The 16,800-nt window shown below is 45.0% G+C and overlaps 1 protein-coding gene across 1 annotated transcript in view; it reads left to right on the forward strand.

Moving 5' to 3' along the window:
* The first annotated feature begins 2,612 nt into the window (after positions 1–2,612).
* Positions 2,613–16,800, forward strand: part of naa25 (N-alpha-acetyltransferase 25, NatB auxiliary subunit) — a 61,088-nt gene continuing 46,900 nt past the window's right edge. Inside the window, exon 1 of the mRNA XM_028825279.2 lies at positions 2,613–2,737. Within this exon, the coding sequence (XP_028681112.1) occupies positions 2,680–2,737 (58 nt within the window). The 5' untranslated portion in view covers positions 2,613–2,679. The remainder of the gene's footprint in view (positions 2,738–16,800) is intronic.

Below are 16,800 nucleotides of genomic sequence, written 5' to 3' on the forward strand. Positions count from 1 at the left end.
CTAACATTAATACTGCTATTATGAATCCCATACCAAATGGCATCTAACATTATATATATATATATTACATTTGTCATTCCCACAAATGGCGCATCACAAACATTAACACTGCTTTTACAAATTCCATTCAAAATGCCATATAACAGAGACATACTGTATGCATTGCATTTGTCACTCCAACAGATGGTACATTGCTAACATTAATACTGCTTTTATGAATCCCATACTAAATGGCATATAACATTTTACATGTATTGCGTTTGTCATTTTAACAGATGGCTCATCTCAAACATTAAACCTGCCTTTACACATCCCATACCTAATGGCATATAACCAAGACCTGTTTGTCATTTTAAATTGCGTTTGTCATTTTAACAGATGGCTCATCAAAAAACATTAAACCTGCCTTTACACATCCCATACCTAATGGCATATAACCAAGACCTATGCATTGCATTTGTCATTCCAACAGACAGTCTGGCCAGGATGGGTGCTGCTCCCTGCCTCAGGAAAAATGGATAGATATAAGGGGACTGCCTCTCAGAAAGCGATGTTCCCTCAGCACGCTAGATGGCACTGATGCTCTGGTGTGCCTCTGGCTTGGACTCCTGCAGGGTCTCATGGGAATTGTAGTTCAGGAGGACAGTCCTACTGGGTTCCTCGATGGGTTGTCACATTTCATGGCTGTGCTGCCTGACCCTGGTTGTTCTTCCTGGGTGCAGTCCTTTGGCACTGGAACTACTCCCAGCTGTGGCATAATAATGCTGCCGCTGCCACCTTGGGCAGGTGAGGGCGCTGTGGGACGTTGACTTACAAAGGCTCTCTGATGATCCTGGGACCATTCAGAAGTTATTCAGCAGGTTGGATCATTAGAGGGTCCCATGTTCCTTGGGCCACTAGGGGGCATTATTGGTTTTGGACCATTAAAGAGCACTGTGGTCCTGTTATACTTGGGCCAAATAACCTTGGACTGGTGGGGGGCGCTATGGGACCTAAGACCTTTAGATGTTGCTGTGGGACTATTAACTTGCAAGACCAGTACAGTGCACTATGTTACCTTGGCCACTAGAGGGCACTGTGGGATCTGGGACAATTAAAGAAAGAGTGCTGTGGGACCTTGGAATGCAAGGGCACACTGATGGTCCAGGGACCACTACTGGATTTGTAGGACCATTGCTGTCACCTGGACAGAGTGCAGTGAAATGTATCTTTACATGTCTTAGTTGCTGCTCTCTGGTGCCATCGTTAGTGACTAGTGCCTTCCTTACCTGAAAAATCCCAGAACATGTTTGGTTTAACCTGACAGCAACACCAAGTGTAATCAGGAGAAGGGTGTTGGACCTGTGTGGACACTAAGTAACAGTGGCCACTAGGGGGCACTGTGGGACCTGTGACCTGCTGTTATACCAGGAATCATCTGAGAGATAAAGTGCAACTGGGGATCATTCAGAGGGTGCAATGAAAACTTGGGCCACTAGATGGCACTCTGGGCCCTGTGGTTCCAATGGTGTGTTGTTGTGTGCAAGACCTCAGAGCTCATTTTGTAACCTTGAACCTCGAGGGGGTGTTGTGGGCCCTCAGGGGCACAGAGACTTTGGCCTCTCAAATGCCACGTCTGAGCCTCACATCGCAGGGTTGACCTGACTGGTGCCAGTTTTAAAAAAAAAAAAAAGGGTGAATGCCACTATGTGCCCACTTTAGCTGTCATCACAGCCCTTCCCTCCAGCTCAGGCCTGGCATGGTGTCTGTGCTGGTGTCCCTAATCTAAATCTCATTAGGCCAATTCGCCAACCCTTACTGGAATTGATACTCATAGTTCACAAAACTAAGTAGTTGTGTGGCAAGATGCCCATGCATCCCCTTCCTTTACAAGTGGCCATGCCACCCCACTGCCCTGTATGTGCCAGTTAGTCGGTACTTCTGCTCCCTTAATCTCGTGGCTCTAAAAGTCTGGCAATTGAAACTTGGCATATGCCGCGCTGTGCCCGATGTTGGATACAAATCCTGGCAGGGAGTGTAAGGCATGACATGAAAGCTATGCCCAGCATGGTCTCCATACAACTGTGGTGCCCGGCTTTGCACCAGTCTGTCTGGACCGTGAGCTCCTTCACTGGCCAATGTGAGCGTCGTACAAATTTGGAAAAGAGACGCTGTAAAGCACCCTGGCATGGCATCCACTGTGAAAGGCACTATAAAAAAGTCAGGTTTAGCTTGACTTTAACACAGTCAGTGGGCACCTGGCTGCTGGTTGTTATTTTGTGTGACCCTGAGTGGAAACCTGTGAGACAGAAAGGCGCTATATATGGCTGCACAAGGTCATGTGCAGGATCATAACGACTGGAGACTGCACCAGTAAGAAGGAAAGGCGCTATATATGGCAGCACAAGGTGGTCCGTTCCCATCACCAACTGCCATCCCACGTCAGTCCTCCCGGTGCTCCCTTTGCCCACCTGCCGCACTTTTAAAGCGCCTTACGATGCACTCTGCTGGTTGATATAGCGCCAAGAGGCGCGCTAACCTGATTTAGGACCCTTGTTTTCACTAGAGTGGTGCTACACTCGTCATAAACGGTGGAGATTTTATTTTATTTATTTATTTAATTATTTTTTTGGCGGTGTCTTTAAGAGTCGCCCGGCCGCTTGCTCCGCGCATGCGCCTTGCGCACTCCGCTTTCCCATCATGGCGGCGAGGGGCCATGTGCAGGATCCTAACGACAGGAGACTCCGACCCATTTACGGTAACGATTTTGCAGCTCTCGTCCGCCGGGATGCCGCCGTTCGGCCCGTTTCCTCTTCTAGCGGGGTCGAGCGGCACCGGGAGGCGGGTCTGGACTTGCCGTCGTCGGTGAGGCGTTGCGTGCCGGGCCGCCGTCCGAGCCTGCTGTTGCCGTTGCCTTTGCCGCTGCTCCTGCCGCTTGCTCGAGGCTCTCCTTCCGGGCCCAGGAGAGGCTCGCCGCGATTTGGAGGGTGGTGTGCCGTCTCGGGGGCCGACGCTGTCAGCCGGGAGGAAGAGAGCGGCGAGCCGGGGCTTGGTGTGCCGCCTTCGCAGGGCCTCCGGGTGCGCTGCCGCCGCGGCGCTGTCCGCTGAAGGTTATGGGAGGAGCGCGGGGTGGCACACGGACGGCGACGCCGGTTAGCCGGGAAGGTTCAGGCCGCCCGGGGAGTTGTGCGCCTTCGCGAGGTGGGAAAGTGTGAGCAGGTTAGCGAAGGGAATTTGAATGTGGGCGCTCGGTTTGAGGAGCGTTCCTGCCGCCTTGATAGCGAGAGTTTAGTCGCGCCGGGTAAGGCGCTATATTTGAGCGCCCAGCCCATGGCGCCAGGTTGCCGTTCTAAGCGACCCCTCAATCGGAGGCTGTGATTGGAACTCGGGGGGTGTGGGAGTGTCCAGGTCGGTTGGTGTTATGATGGGCACCTGCTGGGCGCAACCCTGGCATAGCATGTTGAGGGGTGGCCTCAGAGCTTGGCACACTCATGCCAGCTTTTGGTTTAATGTCACTTTTGTGAAACTTTTTTTATTTTAATTGACAATTTCACGAATGGTTGTTCGTGTGTCTTCCATTTTGCAGATACAGGACTGGCAAAGCCGTTCCTTAGGGCAGCGTTTGCCAACTGTCATGGTGTCGGATTCAGGTTAACGAAACGTGGATAGCAGGATGGGCCCCACTTTGGTCATTCGCACACCAGTGCTGGGCTTGGGCAACGGTCCTCCTTGGTGAATGAAGCGGGGCCGTCGGAGTGTTCCTCCTTGCCACACCAGTAAGACCAGGGTGGGCTTGTGCCCCTTAGTGGGATCAGTATCATGCAGCTTGTGGCCCAGTGTTGTTAGTTGGTCACAACCCAGTGGTTTGGTCAAACAAGCTCAGGATTTAAGCCACAGCCATTTTTAAAAACCCGTGTGACGTGCTGCCAATGCGCCTGGAGAACATGTTGGGTGGATTATGAGTTGCCCAGCAGAAGGGCATTGAACACAACTTTACTGCTTTTTACATTTTCTGTTTCACGTTATTTGTCATTGGAAGTGAAACCAAACTCATTAGCTCAGTGAGGACCCTCTGTCCAAAATCAAGCAAACATTCGGTTTGCGAGGGGAGACACAAGTGGGGCGAGGGGGTCTCGTCTGACTGAGATGTGCCTCATTTCAGGCTGCATCTATTGTTGAGTTGCACATTATATACTGGTACTGAAAAAGTATAAAAAAAAAAAACGTAAATTTTAATAATGGTTGGATCAAGACCCCTTCAGACCCCGGGGTGACTTTGCTCCTTAACAGACAGTTGATCGTACTTGTAGCAATGTGGTGACCGGCCACCGAGTCGTATGGTGCACTGCTGTATTTAAGCACAAGACTTGAGTCGACATGGTCAAGGGGACCCCCGGTGTTAGTATTGTTAGATAAAGCAGGGGTAGGCCCCTTGATCATTTCGGTGGGCACATATTGGTGAAAGGGGCCCTTCAGTGCTCACCTGGAATGACCTCATGGTAGGTCTGCCCCCCTACAGTACAGTAGCAGTGTTGTGTCTGTTTCAGCCCAAGCAGTTTTCAAGAACCTTGTGGCTCAGCTGTTTATTAAGGTGATGGCATCAGTGATCTCCCACCCAAGCCCACCTCCTTGCTTTTAGGAGAAACCATCAAGCTCGATTCATAAAAGGGGGAATGACCCATCTGATTTAATAACGTATGCGTTACTGTAAACGCCCTGGAGACAACAACCCTCTCAGAACGCACCGCTCCTCGTGTTGATTAGCGCAGTGCGGTGGGGTGGGAGACTTCTCTGTTATTTGGTTCCGTACCGATATTGAGGTCCGAAAGCTGTTATTGATACTAAAGTCAAACACTAGGCTACAGATTTTGCTGTCCTGGTTGTCCCTTATTACCGAGTTTGTCAGCTTCTTCTGTTAAAGCTAATGTCACATGACACGACCTTAGTCTTGCCGGTGGCAGTTGCTAATCTTATTGTCCCATTTTACCTTGTACCACAGTCGTGCTCGCCAATAGCGTGCTGCCTGATGGAGCCGGTGCTGTACGAAGGATTAATGATTACGGCGAGTTCTGACTCGGTCTTTCCTGTTTTATTTTCTTTGTTTCATCCATTTTGTTGTCATATGTAAAACATAAGACATCAGACCGACACGATTCTCTTTTTGGGTGTGAGTCGTCAGTGTAAATGTGCCGACTCCGACTAAATGTAATAAAATGTGTTCAGATTTCGAATGTTATATATTTGTTTTAACTATTTTTACGTTCTCGTATAGGGAAAGTATTGGAATCGTCTAAAAATTGGACCTTGACATTTTGAGGCATCTTGTCATTTTAGACCCTCCCTGAGTTCGATTTACTTTTCTCGTAGGGAAATTATTGGAATCGTCCAAATTTTCGATTTTGAGATTTGCAAGAATCTTGACGTTTTAGACCTCCCGAGTCCGATTTTACTTTCTCGTAAGGAAAGTATTGGAATCCTCCAAAAATGCGACCTCGAGATTCAGAATCTCGATGTTTTAGACCTCCCTGAGTCCGAAAATACAATTTTTGGAATTATGTCTGTCTCTGTGTGTAAACACGGTAACCTGAGTACGCTTTCACTTTGGTCAACCAAAATTTACATCCAAATATTAGGTATAAAAATGTAGGTTTGGATCAACTTTTGCGCTATTTCCGCTAACCAGAAGTGGTACTTTACCTTTTATTCATGCAGCTGCAGAGTCTGATTTATTCAACTTTTATAGTAACTTTTCAATATATTATTAATTTGATTTTTTGTTAATAGTTCTTTAATGTACGTAATCCTCTTTAATCAAATCCCTGTGTGCATCCAGGTGTCCGTGTGTGTTTGTCTTCTGGTGAAGTGCGCACGCGCGATATTACTGTCAGAGAAAGTTACAGGCATTTTACGGAAATACAAGCCAGTATTACTGTTAGAGAAAATTAAAGGCATGTTACCGACGCGTACGCCTATATTACCGCCAGAAAAAATTAAAGGCATATTACCGACGCGTACGCCTGTATTACCGCCAGAGAAAATTAAAGGCATATTACCGACGCGTACGCCTGTATTACCGCCAGAGAAAATTAAAGGCATATTACTGACGCGTACACCTGTATTACCGCCAGAGAAAATTAAAGGCATGTTACCGACGCGTACGCCTATATTACCGCCAGAGAAAATTAAAGGCATATTACCGACGCGTACGCCTGTATTACCGCCAGAGAAAATTAAAGGCATATTACTGACGCGTACGCCTGTATTACCGCCAGAGAAAATTAAAGGCATATTACCGACGCGTACACCTGTATTACCGCCAGAGAAAATTAAAGGCATATTACCGACGCGTACGCCTGTATTACCGCCAGAGAAAATTAAAGGCATATTACCGACGCGTACGCCTGTATTACCGCCAGAGAAAATTAAAGGCATATTACCGACGCGTACGCCTGTATTACCGCCAGAGAAAATTAAAGGCATATTACTGACGCGTACACCTGTATTACCGCCAGAGAAAATTAAAGGCATGTTACCGACGCGTACGCCTGTATTACCGCCAGAGAAAATTAAAGGCATATTACTGACGCGTACACCTGTATTACCGCCAGAGAAAATTAAAGGCATGTTACCGACACGTACGCCTGTATTACCGCCAGAGAAAATTAAAGGCATGTTACCGACGCGTACGCCTGTATTACCGCCAGAGAAAATTAAAGGCATATTACCGACGCGTACGCCTGTATTACCGCCAGAGAAAATTAATGGCATATTACCGACGCGTACGCCTATATTACCGCCAGAGAAAATTAAAGGCATATTACTGATGCGTATGCCTGTATTACCTCCAGAGAAAATTAAAGGTATATTACGGATGTACAAGCCAGCGGACGTACAAGACAGTATTACTATCACAGAAGATTAAAGACACACAATACACGGCGGCAGCACACGAAGAACGGTCAGCTCAGCAAGTAAACATCAACAAAAGAAAGGCTGAAAGACAAAGAAAAATACAACCAACAAAAAGAATGAGGTCAGGGGCCCTTGCCATTTAATATAGACTGTTCCTACTAATGTTTATGCACTACTGTTCTAGCGCCCGTTATTGTAACAGGCTTAATGACTAGTATAATAATATAATCCTTGTCTTGCGGTTTACTCCTCAAATATCCCGATGTTTTTCTTACAGCCTTTTCATGTAATTATTGCATGTTTTTTACATTTTCCAAATTTTGTCTTACATTTGTTACTCCGTTTTAATAAATAGCATAAAAAAGCCACAGTGGCATCCCTACAGTCTTTAAACTCAAACTTTAACAGAGTAGGGCCCTTCAAGTAGCCTGATGATTCCCAGTGCCTGTAATGAGGTGCCTTGTATCTTGCATGTTGTGTCCTTACAGACAGCTTAGTACAGATACGAGTCTAATCACAAATTGAGGTTTCGCTTTCCGACTCCATCGTCCTGGCCATTACACCATCCCCAATATCCAAGCTCCTCGAGGTACCTTTTGACCCCACTCAGCACATCGACCAAACGGGGAATTCATTTTTGGTTTTCCTTTTCAGAAAAGTCCTGACTGCTGAGCTTCCCTCGTGTTGATGTTACTCATCTCGTTTCCAGCGTGTTACATAAATTTGAGATTTTACAGTGTAGAACACTTTGACACCATTATCTTTGTTGCATTTAAATGTGATTTTGAATTTTGTGCTTGCAAATGTATGCGTATTTGGTATACTGTATAATCCCTGAGGGGAAATTCTCTTTTTCTGATACCTCCACTTATTTAGAGTTTTAGGGGTGGAACGCAGGTTTAGCTATTAGTACTGCGCCCCTGGAGCAATGGCAGGTTAAGGGCTTTGCTGAAGGGCCCAACAGAGCAGAGTCGCTTCTGGCGTTTACGGGATTTGAAAGGTTGCCGGCCCAGAATTACCATTCCATCTGCTTTAGCAATTGTTTTGATTGTGACCTGCATTTCCTCCAACTATTTATAACAGTCTTTCTCAGAAATTAAAAAAGAAAAGTGGTGACTCGCAAAAGAACAAATGGTAATAATTTACATTAAAGAAACAAAAGTTGGAAACTTTTACCTGCATTGATGCGGGTAAGAAGGAAAAAGCAAATGTTGCCATTGTTTACAACAAGCTTTGTTCCAATTCCCTAATAATAAAATCCCCATTATAACAATTTGTTTTTAAATTCAGTCCGTAGCACTTCATTCTAACAGAATGTGACCTGTACTAAGTTTATACTTCACATGCATTTAAAGATCTGTCAGCAAACAGATCCCCAGTCTGTATGTTAAGATAATTATTATATAACTAGCTGTGCAAGCCAATGTTGTAAAAAGCCCGGGTCAGGGGGAAAAAAACTGAAATGTCGAGATGTCATGTAATTGAAAGGAACGACTCTGGGCGGCGTCTCTCTCCTCGGAGAATTCACTTTGCTGATGTGCTCATCTTGCTTGTCTACTAGCGGTTCAGAGAGTTTCTCTATTTTCTCGGCAGTTTCACTTTGGCGACAGTCGCTTTCTTTGAGCTTCATGCTATAGCCTCGCACTTCCGGGCCGGACACACACACACAGACACAAACACACACATACACTCTTCCATGTGTATAAAATCTGTTTGTGTGCGTATATTTCTATTTGATATACATAATTCCACACTGCTGGACCAAAATTTGTACACCTCCATCATTTGATCAGGGGAAGATGGTAGGCTTTGTCCAAACCCAAACTTTTGACCCTGGGGGTAAGTGTGTGCATTTTTTTCTTTTTTTTCCTTTTTACTACAGTTTGAACTACAGTGCCACCTGGTGGCTCAGAGCAAGTGACACACCGGTACAGACTGAAGTCCGAGAGAGAGAGGTTAGCATGGCTTAAAATGACTGACCCGTGCAACGTGTGGTTGCCCCTTCTAGTTGCACATAATGGATGATTCTGTTTTAGTGGTGTATTGCGAACACTTTTGCCCCGTCCTTCCTGAAGTTTTCAGTGCAAGATCAGATAGAAAGATTGTTGGCTTGCAAATGGAGAGGTTTACAGGCGTACAGGATTCTGACTTGTGGCCTGAAGAAGTGGTCCTCTAAATCTTGCTTATTGTAATTGCTCATATATAGAGAGAGATTAAGTGTAATGAGAGTTCAAGCAAAGTGACCCCTTTTATTGGCTGATTGGCCCCTTGAGCAGACTCCTGTCAATCATGGAGAATCCACTGCATCCACTGAACAGGATCATCTCCAGACAGAGGAGCAGCTTCAGCGACAGACTGCTGTCACCGTCCTACTCCACTGACAGACTGAGAAGATCGTTCCTCCATCACACTACTCGAGTCAAGTAAACCAAGTGACAAAAACCTGCAATCCAATTGGCTGTCCAGCAGAGCTACTGAATCATGTGGACCCACCTTGGCGTTACACTATAGTTGCGTGGTATAAAATTACAATGTTCAAAACAGTGCAGTTACCAACAAGTTAATTTCAGCACCAGAGGTTAAATGTGACTCTTCAATTCCACCTTTGGTAAACGTTAACATTATTCAAAGTTACTGTCTGTTATACCTGCATTGTTATCACTCTTTAATATTTTCTTTATCAGTATGCTGCTGCTGGAGTATGGGAATTTCCCCTTGGGATTAATAAAGTATCCATCCATCCATCCATCCATCCATCCATCCATCCATATGGAGTCATTTTGCTCGACTTCTCACTACATCCATGATGGCTAACACGGTACAACACCCTACTTCTACTGACTTTTAACTTATAAAGAAACAATGTAGAGTTACGCCTGAAAGTGCGACATCGTAATCTAGAAGTAATTATTTACATTCACGTTTTTAATTATCCAAGGTGACATACAACATTTATGATGCAACAGGTTACATTTCTTTTGTTTTTGTGAAGCAACTAGCTCAGAGTCACACAGGGTCATAGGTAGGATTTGAGCCCACCACCTCAGTCCAAAGCTCCAAAGCGTTAACCACTCCACCCCACTGCCCCAATTCCCCCAACCCCAAATCTGTTATTTGTGTGATATCGATTTCTTCTCCTCCTTTGGTGTGAATTGTGTGAATAAGATGACATGTCAACTTATAAGGTTTGGGGCTCCAGCGGAGGAGATTGACAAATCTAGACAAATGCTGCTTTTGGTGCCCTCTAGTGGTGCTGGATGTGGAAGTGCAGGAGTGTTTGAAGGCATCTTGCTGGTTTAGTGAACTGGTGCGTCTTTTATTTATTTATTTATTTTTTGTCTGATTCCAGTTGACTCCACCTATGGATCCCCAAAGCTCCACTCCATTGAAGGAGTTGTCTCTTTATATTTATACGTCGGTGATGCGCCTGCTTGCACTTTTAGGGTCCGGTGTGGGGGTTGTTGGACTCAAGTCAAGTAAACCAAGTGACAAAAACCTGCAGTCCAATTGGCTGTCCAGCAGAGCTACTGAATCAGGTGGACCCATCTTGGCGTTACACTATAGTTGCGTGGTATAAAATTACAATGTTCAAAACAGTGCAGTTGTTAATTTTGGCACCAGAGGTTAAATGCTAATTTGCTGGCACCTCTTTTTGATTTGCCCAGTCAGAGCTCAGAGGGATCAAAGAACCAACCCCACTCTTCGATTCCTTAACTTACATCTGGTTCAGGTCGCTGACGGGGGGGGGGGGGGGGGGGGGGGGTTCGACTACTGCTCTTCATGATTTGTGTAGGGGGGCTTTTCAGGGAGGCTTGCATGTTTGAGATGGCAGTTAGCAGATTGCTTTATTTCCTTTGGTATCGTTACGGTACCAGTACTGAGGTCCAACCACTGGCAAGAATTTAACCCTGATCCGACACAACAAGAGCACAGGGATACGGTGGGAAACTTACAAGCAGGCTGTGCCCAAATGTTAGAAAGTGTTTGTTCGCGCAGAGAACCACAAAATGACCAAGTAGTGTGGTGGGCAGCTTTCAGATTTGAGAGTGGCGAGCTTTGGACGGCTTTTCCTTGTCAAAGCTAACGTGATGTTCTGCCAGTGCTGGTAGCGTGTGCTGTTGTTCACTTCGAGTCACCCCAGCGTAGAATCCAAATTCACTTTTTTGGCCAGGAGTTTGGGATACCAGTATTTTTGCAGCATACAAGGACAGCCCAGAATACCAACGATGAACATGCTTTTGGATCGGTAGTAAAACTTCGACTTTGCTTTCAATACCTGCCCTGATACTACAGGGTGATTCAAAAAGATTCCTCCGATTTCAAACTGATTTATTTCACTTGTAAGTCGTAACAGAACAATGCAGTCATTTGTAAATGGTTTAGGCGAGCGTCGAGTTTATTATTATGTAATCTGAGAAGTGCTCAGCTGTACGGACGACATTGACGTGACAGTCGGATTCATCCATTGGCCGTCCCTGTACTCGCCACTCTTTCAATGCGATTTCGGAGTTCATCCAGCGTTGTTGGGAACGGCGGCTCATAAACAAAAAAAAAAAAAAACCAAATCACACGGCGTGAGGTCTGCTGATCTTGGTGGCCAAATCATGGACCCCCTTACGGCCAACCCAGCGATGAGGGAGCTCGTTGTTGAGAAACGGGGGGGGTCACCGTCTCCTCGCAGACTGAGGGGAGCCATCTTCAGGTGACAATCAGAAACTCTATGACCCCCCCCCTTCAATTGGTCCCTAGGCACCTCACAGTTGTAAAAAATATGGCGCTCGGATGCATCTTTTTGAATCACCCTGTATAATAATAATCATCCACCCATCCATCCTCTGCCGCTTCTCCGAGATTGGGTCACGGTGGCAGCAGCTTGAACAGAGATGCCCAGAGTTCCCTCTCCTTGGCCACTTCTTCTAGCTCTTCCGGGGGAATCCCGAGGCGTATAATAACAATAATTCTTTACATTTATGTAGCTCTTTGCATAGGGAGAGGGGAGCCACGCCAACCACCGCTAATGTGTAGCACCCACCTGATTGATGTGATGGCAGCCATTTTTTTTTATCCAGTACACTCGCCATACACGAGATGTTACATGAAAGTTAGGGAATGATTTGAGGGGGGACCAGAATGGCTATATTCGCTTGGACATCAGGATAAACTGTTCAAAAACAAATAACGGATCATTCCAAAATGTCCCTGGCGCACTACACACTGCTTCCATCTTGCTAGACGTGAAGTCCCGATTGTATCAAAGCGATAGATCGTCTTATCTCCAAAAGTGAAGTTCCTGTGTGCCAAAGCAGTGGTGGCAAGACCCCCGTGAAAGTCCCATCACATCGAAGTGCATTAACTTTTCATTTTATGAAGTACTGCAGAGTCGAGTTTTAAAGTAAAAGCGGGGGGCTTAATTGTGAACTTCAGAGGAAAGCTGTTTACTTCTGTGACCGGAAATGCTGGTGCCGTGCTGCTTTTCCGGAAGGTGCCACATCCATCATGGCACAATTGTCATGACTCCACTCAGCCTGCCCAACACCCTGGCGTTTGTTGTACTTAGTCTTTTCAACTGATAATATGTGGACCAGTCAATGTTTTTATTTGCTTATTATTGTCTGCCACAGGGTGAGTGGACACATCCTAACAAATGGCCTGTGGGCTCCAACTCCTGAGTGTGTGTGTGTGCGGACTGTGTGACACGAGATGGCCTATTCTACTCCCAGTTGTCCTAATGTTTTCATAAGTACACAGCTGGATATCTCTATTATAAAAAAAAAAAAAAATCTTGGGGAGGGAGACTAGGGAGACGAGATGTGATCTTCTCGGAAGACAATTTGAAGTCCTGCGAGAGACCCTTTAACTTGCTCCCAGTTCTTAAAACGATGACAAGCAAAACACGCAGATGATCCGACTGCTTCTCTTTGCATGCGTTCACCCACCCTAACAACCCCCCCCCCCCCCCAACGCGAGCAGCAGAGATGCGAAGTGGCAAAAGGTTACAGCTGCTGTACAGGCTTTGAAATGATCGACGGGCAGCACGACAGCAGCAGAAAGCCAGCAGATGATCCGACGGCATCTCCTTTGCATGCGAGCGACGTTATACGTCCTGTGAGAAAGAGATGTAACCACGCCCGGGGCCGGAAATAAAGGACAAGTTTTTACAACGTCATGCGAGACATCATTTAAAATAAGTCCACGGACATCTAACCTAGCAGTTGTTGGATTGCTGTTGGCAGACACGCTTCATGTGCTCCCAGCTCTTAAAACAACGACAAGCAGAACACGCAGCTCGCCAGCAGCAGCAGCAGCAACAAGATAGCAGATGATCCAACGGCATCTCCTTAGCGTGCGTTCAGCCTCACCCCCCCTTCATAACGTGAGCAGCGTTATACGTCCTGCGAGAAGGAGATATAACCACGCCCGGGGCCGGAAATAAAAGACAAGTATTGTTTTTACAAAAGTTTTAAAGTAAAAGTGAAAATAATGCATATGAAACAATTCCCATGAAACTAACAAATCTTTTTAAATTGTATATCCAATAAACCAAATCCGGGGGGTGCGTGAGCGAAGTGGGCAGTTCCCCCTAGTTATAATAACAAAAAATCTTGGCAGACGAGACTTGTTACCCTGCAAGGAGACGTGATCTTTTGAGGAGAGACACTTTCATGTCCTTCGAGAAGAGACTTTGTGCCCGGGGCTGGAAAAAAAAAACCAGAATGACAAAGTAGAACGTCGTAAAGAATTTAGCCAACAAATTATTCAGCATGGGTGTCAAGAACCATTACTGGGGCTCCTTTATACCAACAGCAATACGCTGCACAGAGCCTCACCGGGACTGCTATCGCCTGCAGACTTAGCCAGCTTGTTTAAACTCCAAGCCAAATCGTTTATATATAATGACAAAATCCTGTCACGAGACGAGACTTTTTAGCCTGGGACGAGACGTGACTTTCTCAGAGAGACACTTTCACGTCCTGTGAGACGAGACTTTGTGCCAAGAGATTTAACCACGGAAATAAAAGACAAAGAGTAGACGACAAAGTAGAACGTCGTAAAGAATTCAAAAACATTGGTGCGATACACATGAGAGCAGATTAGAGATAATGGAAATAGGAAAATTCAAAAGTCTCAAAAAACTGATAGTAAAGATCATATTAGCACAAACAAACGGAAATTACTACTCGGTGAAGTAACAAAACAGCGAAAAGAGATTGAATGTAGTGTTCAGATTTAAAGTTAAACTCGGAGACTTGTAGGTGGTCTAATTCGTGTTGCCATCAGGGAAAAGTCGTGTTTCTTCTCAATGAAGAGGGGTATTTCACGACAATTAAAACATTTGTTATTTGGTGAAAGTGAAATCCCGCGAGACAAGAGTTTATGCAAAGAGATTTTGAAAAGTCCCGCCCACATGTAAAACATTGCCAAGCTCGCCCGCAGTTCAGTCATTTCTCATTTGTGTGAATGCTATTGTCAGACACAGAGAAAGAAACGATATTCACTCACGGGCAGTTATACGTTACGTTGTCACGATGCAAGTTCAAACACGGAATCAAAATTCAATGCGATATTGACGAAAAGCAAAAAGAGATTGAATATATGGACACAGGTGACCTGACAGAAGGATGTAGATATTGCTTGGCTTTATCCGCGAGAATTAAAAGTTTTGTTGTTTGCGAGCAGCAGAGATGTGAAGTTTCTGGCGTGGGGATTGGCCCCCTAGTTATATAAAAATCAAAACCCCCTTGTAGCTGACGTGTGCGTCTCAATGCCATTTCCGCTCACGTTTGAAGACTTGCTTATTCATTCCAACTGTCCAGCTATCTGGTGACGGATTCTCATTGGATATTCTAAGGTGCGAGGATGTTAGATAAAGGTAAAAGCCCCCAGTAGTAAAGGTTTACGTCTTAGTGCTGTTTGTTTGTTTGTTTTCCAGCCGTCAATCTTCTGAATTCCCTTGCCGTGGCCTTCGAGCGACTTTAAGGAGTTAAAAAGAAAGGCTCGCACTGTAAAATGAATAAAACCTTGTAGACATTTTGTTTGCTTCACGCTCCCAGAATAGCTTCCCACGCTACGTGATCTGGCGAGAGCTGACGGGAGCGTCCCCTGACACCACGCCGTGTGACAAAGGTAGGAAGTCAACAGTTTTGTGTCGCGCAGGGGATTGGCAAGCTCTGCTTTGCTTTAAGTTAGGCGCATTAACAGCAGATTTCTCCCCATCTACCTTTTCTTTGTACTGATGGCTAAGAAAATGAATTCAATTTCATGTGTTCACAGAGGGCAGAGATCACAAATTCCTGCTGACTGTTGACTTATGGGGGACTCGGCTTGAACATAAACAAAAAGAAAACGCACAAAAACATCCATGAAAGAAATTCTCTCAATAATTGTGCTTCATAATCTCAGTATCAGGTATCAACTTGTGTGATTACAACACCCCAAATGTGTGCCTTATTGATAAATCACATGCTTGTGCTCGGACGGGATCAAGCTTTTCTTAAGGCCACACCGGTGCACCCAGTCACGACACAAGGCCTGCCATGTTTGGCCTTTGGGGACGGGGACAGGACCCGAGTATGGAAATCTGGAGCTGGAGTACACAAAGTACAAAAGACAACCTGAAACCAAAGACGCCATGTTGGCCCGAGTCAGAAAGCAAGTCAAGCAGGTTTAATGTGGACGCAGTTTGAGGTCCAAGTATTGGGACCTCCCAAAAGCGGGACTCCATTTTCAGGCATCCTGTACCAAAGTGAACCTCAGGGCAGTGATAAGCTTGCTTAAACACACCTTAATTTCCCATTGGGATTAATAAAGTTTATCTATCTATCTATCTATCTATCTATCTATCTATCTATCTATCTATCTATCTATCTATCTATCTATCTATCTATCTATCTATCTATCTATCTATCTATCTATCTATCTATCTATCTATCTATCTATCTATCTATCATATAGTGCCTTTCACATCTATCTATCTATCTATCTATCTATCTATCTATCTATCTATCTATCTATCTATCTATCTATCTATCTATCTATCTATCTATCATATAGTGCCTTTCATATCTATCTATCTATCTATCTATCTATCTATCTATCTATCTATCTATCTATCTATCTATCTATCTATCTATCTATCTATCTATCTATCTATCTATCTATCTATCTATCTATCTATCTATCTATCTATCTCAATGTCCACCATCCGTCTGGTGATGTGGCATGTTAAGTGGGTTTGGATGTTGTGGGGATGCCATATTATATACAGCATGGAGAAAAGCCACATGGGATACTGTAGTGTGCCTGTTGTGACTGAATACAGAGAGGTGACACTCCAGTGGTGCGCGGTGCGAGAATTTGGGTGCTGCAGCCAGTGGGTCAACGCCTACACGGTTAAACAGTAAACTTTTGATTTGTAACTTAGAGTTCACATTAAAGTAACGTTAGAAAGTACAGTCCGGCTTGAGGCACACGTGCCGCGTTCACTTCATCCCCTTCTCTGATCGAGATTTCTGACCTCGGTTATAACCTTATGGGATGTCTGTATGGTCAGGCGTTGCCTGAATGGATGTTATGCAATGCATAGCTATACTAATAACAGGGATAATAAGTCCAATACACTGAATAAACCAATTAAATATATTTAAAGAAAATAGCACAAAAATAGAAAAACGGCCATCCACCTTAATAAAGTAAATATGTCTGTGTGTTGGTCTTTGTGTCCATCTGGTTGCTGTGTCTCTGTCATTCCAGAAGATGGCACATCACAAACATTTGTAGTTATAAAATGCATTGCATTTTTTCATTCCAACAGATGGCACATCACAAACCTTAACACTGCTTTTACGAATCCCATACCAAGCGGTGTATATCCGAGACATACGCATTGCATGGTGCACTGCAAATGTTAAG

This window comes from Erpetoichthys calabaricus, chromosome 18 (genome assembly GCF_900747795.2).
Source record: "Erpetoichthys calabaricus chromosome 18, fErpCal1.3, whole genome shotgun sequence".
In the NCBI taxonomy this organism is placed as follows: Eukaryota; Metazoa; Chordata; class Cladistia; order Polypteriformes; family Polypteridae; genus Erpetoichthys; species Erpetoichthys calabaricus.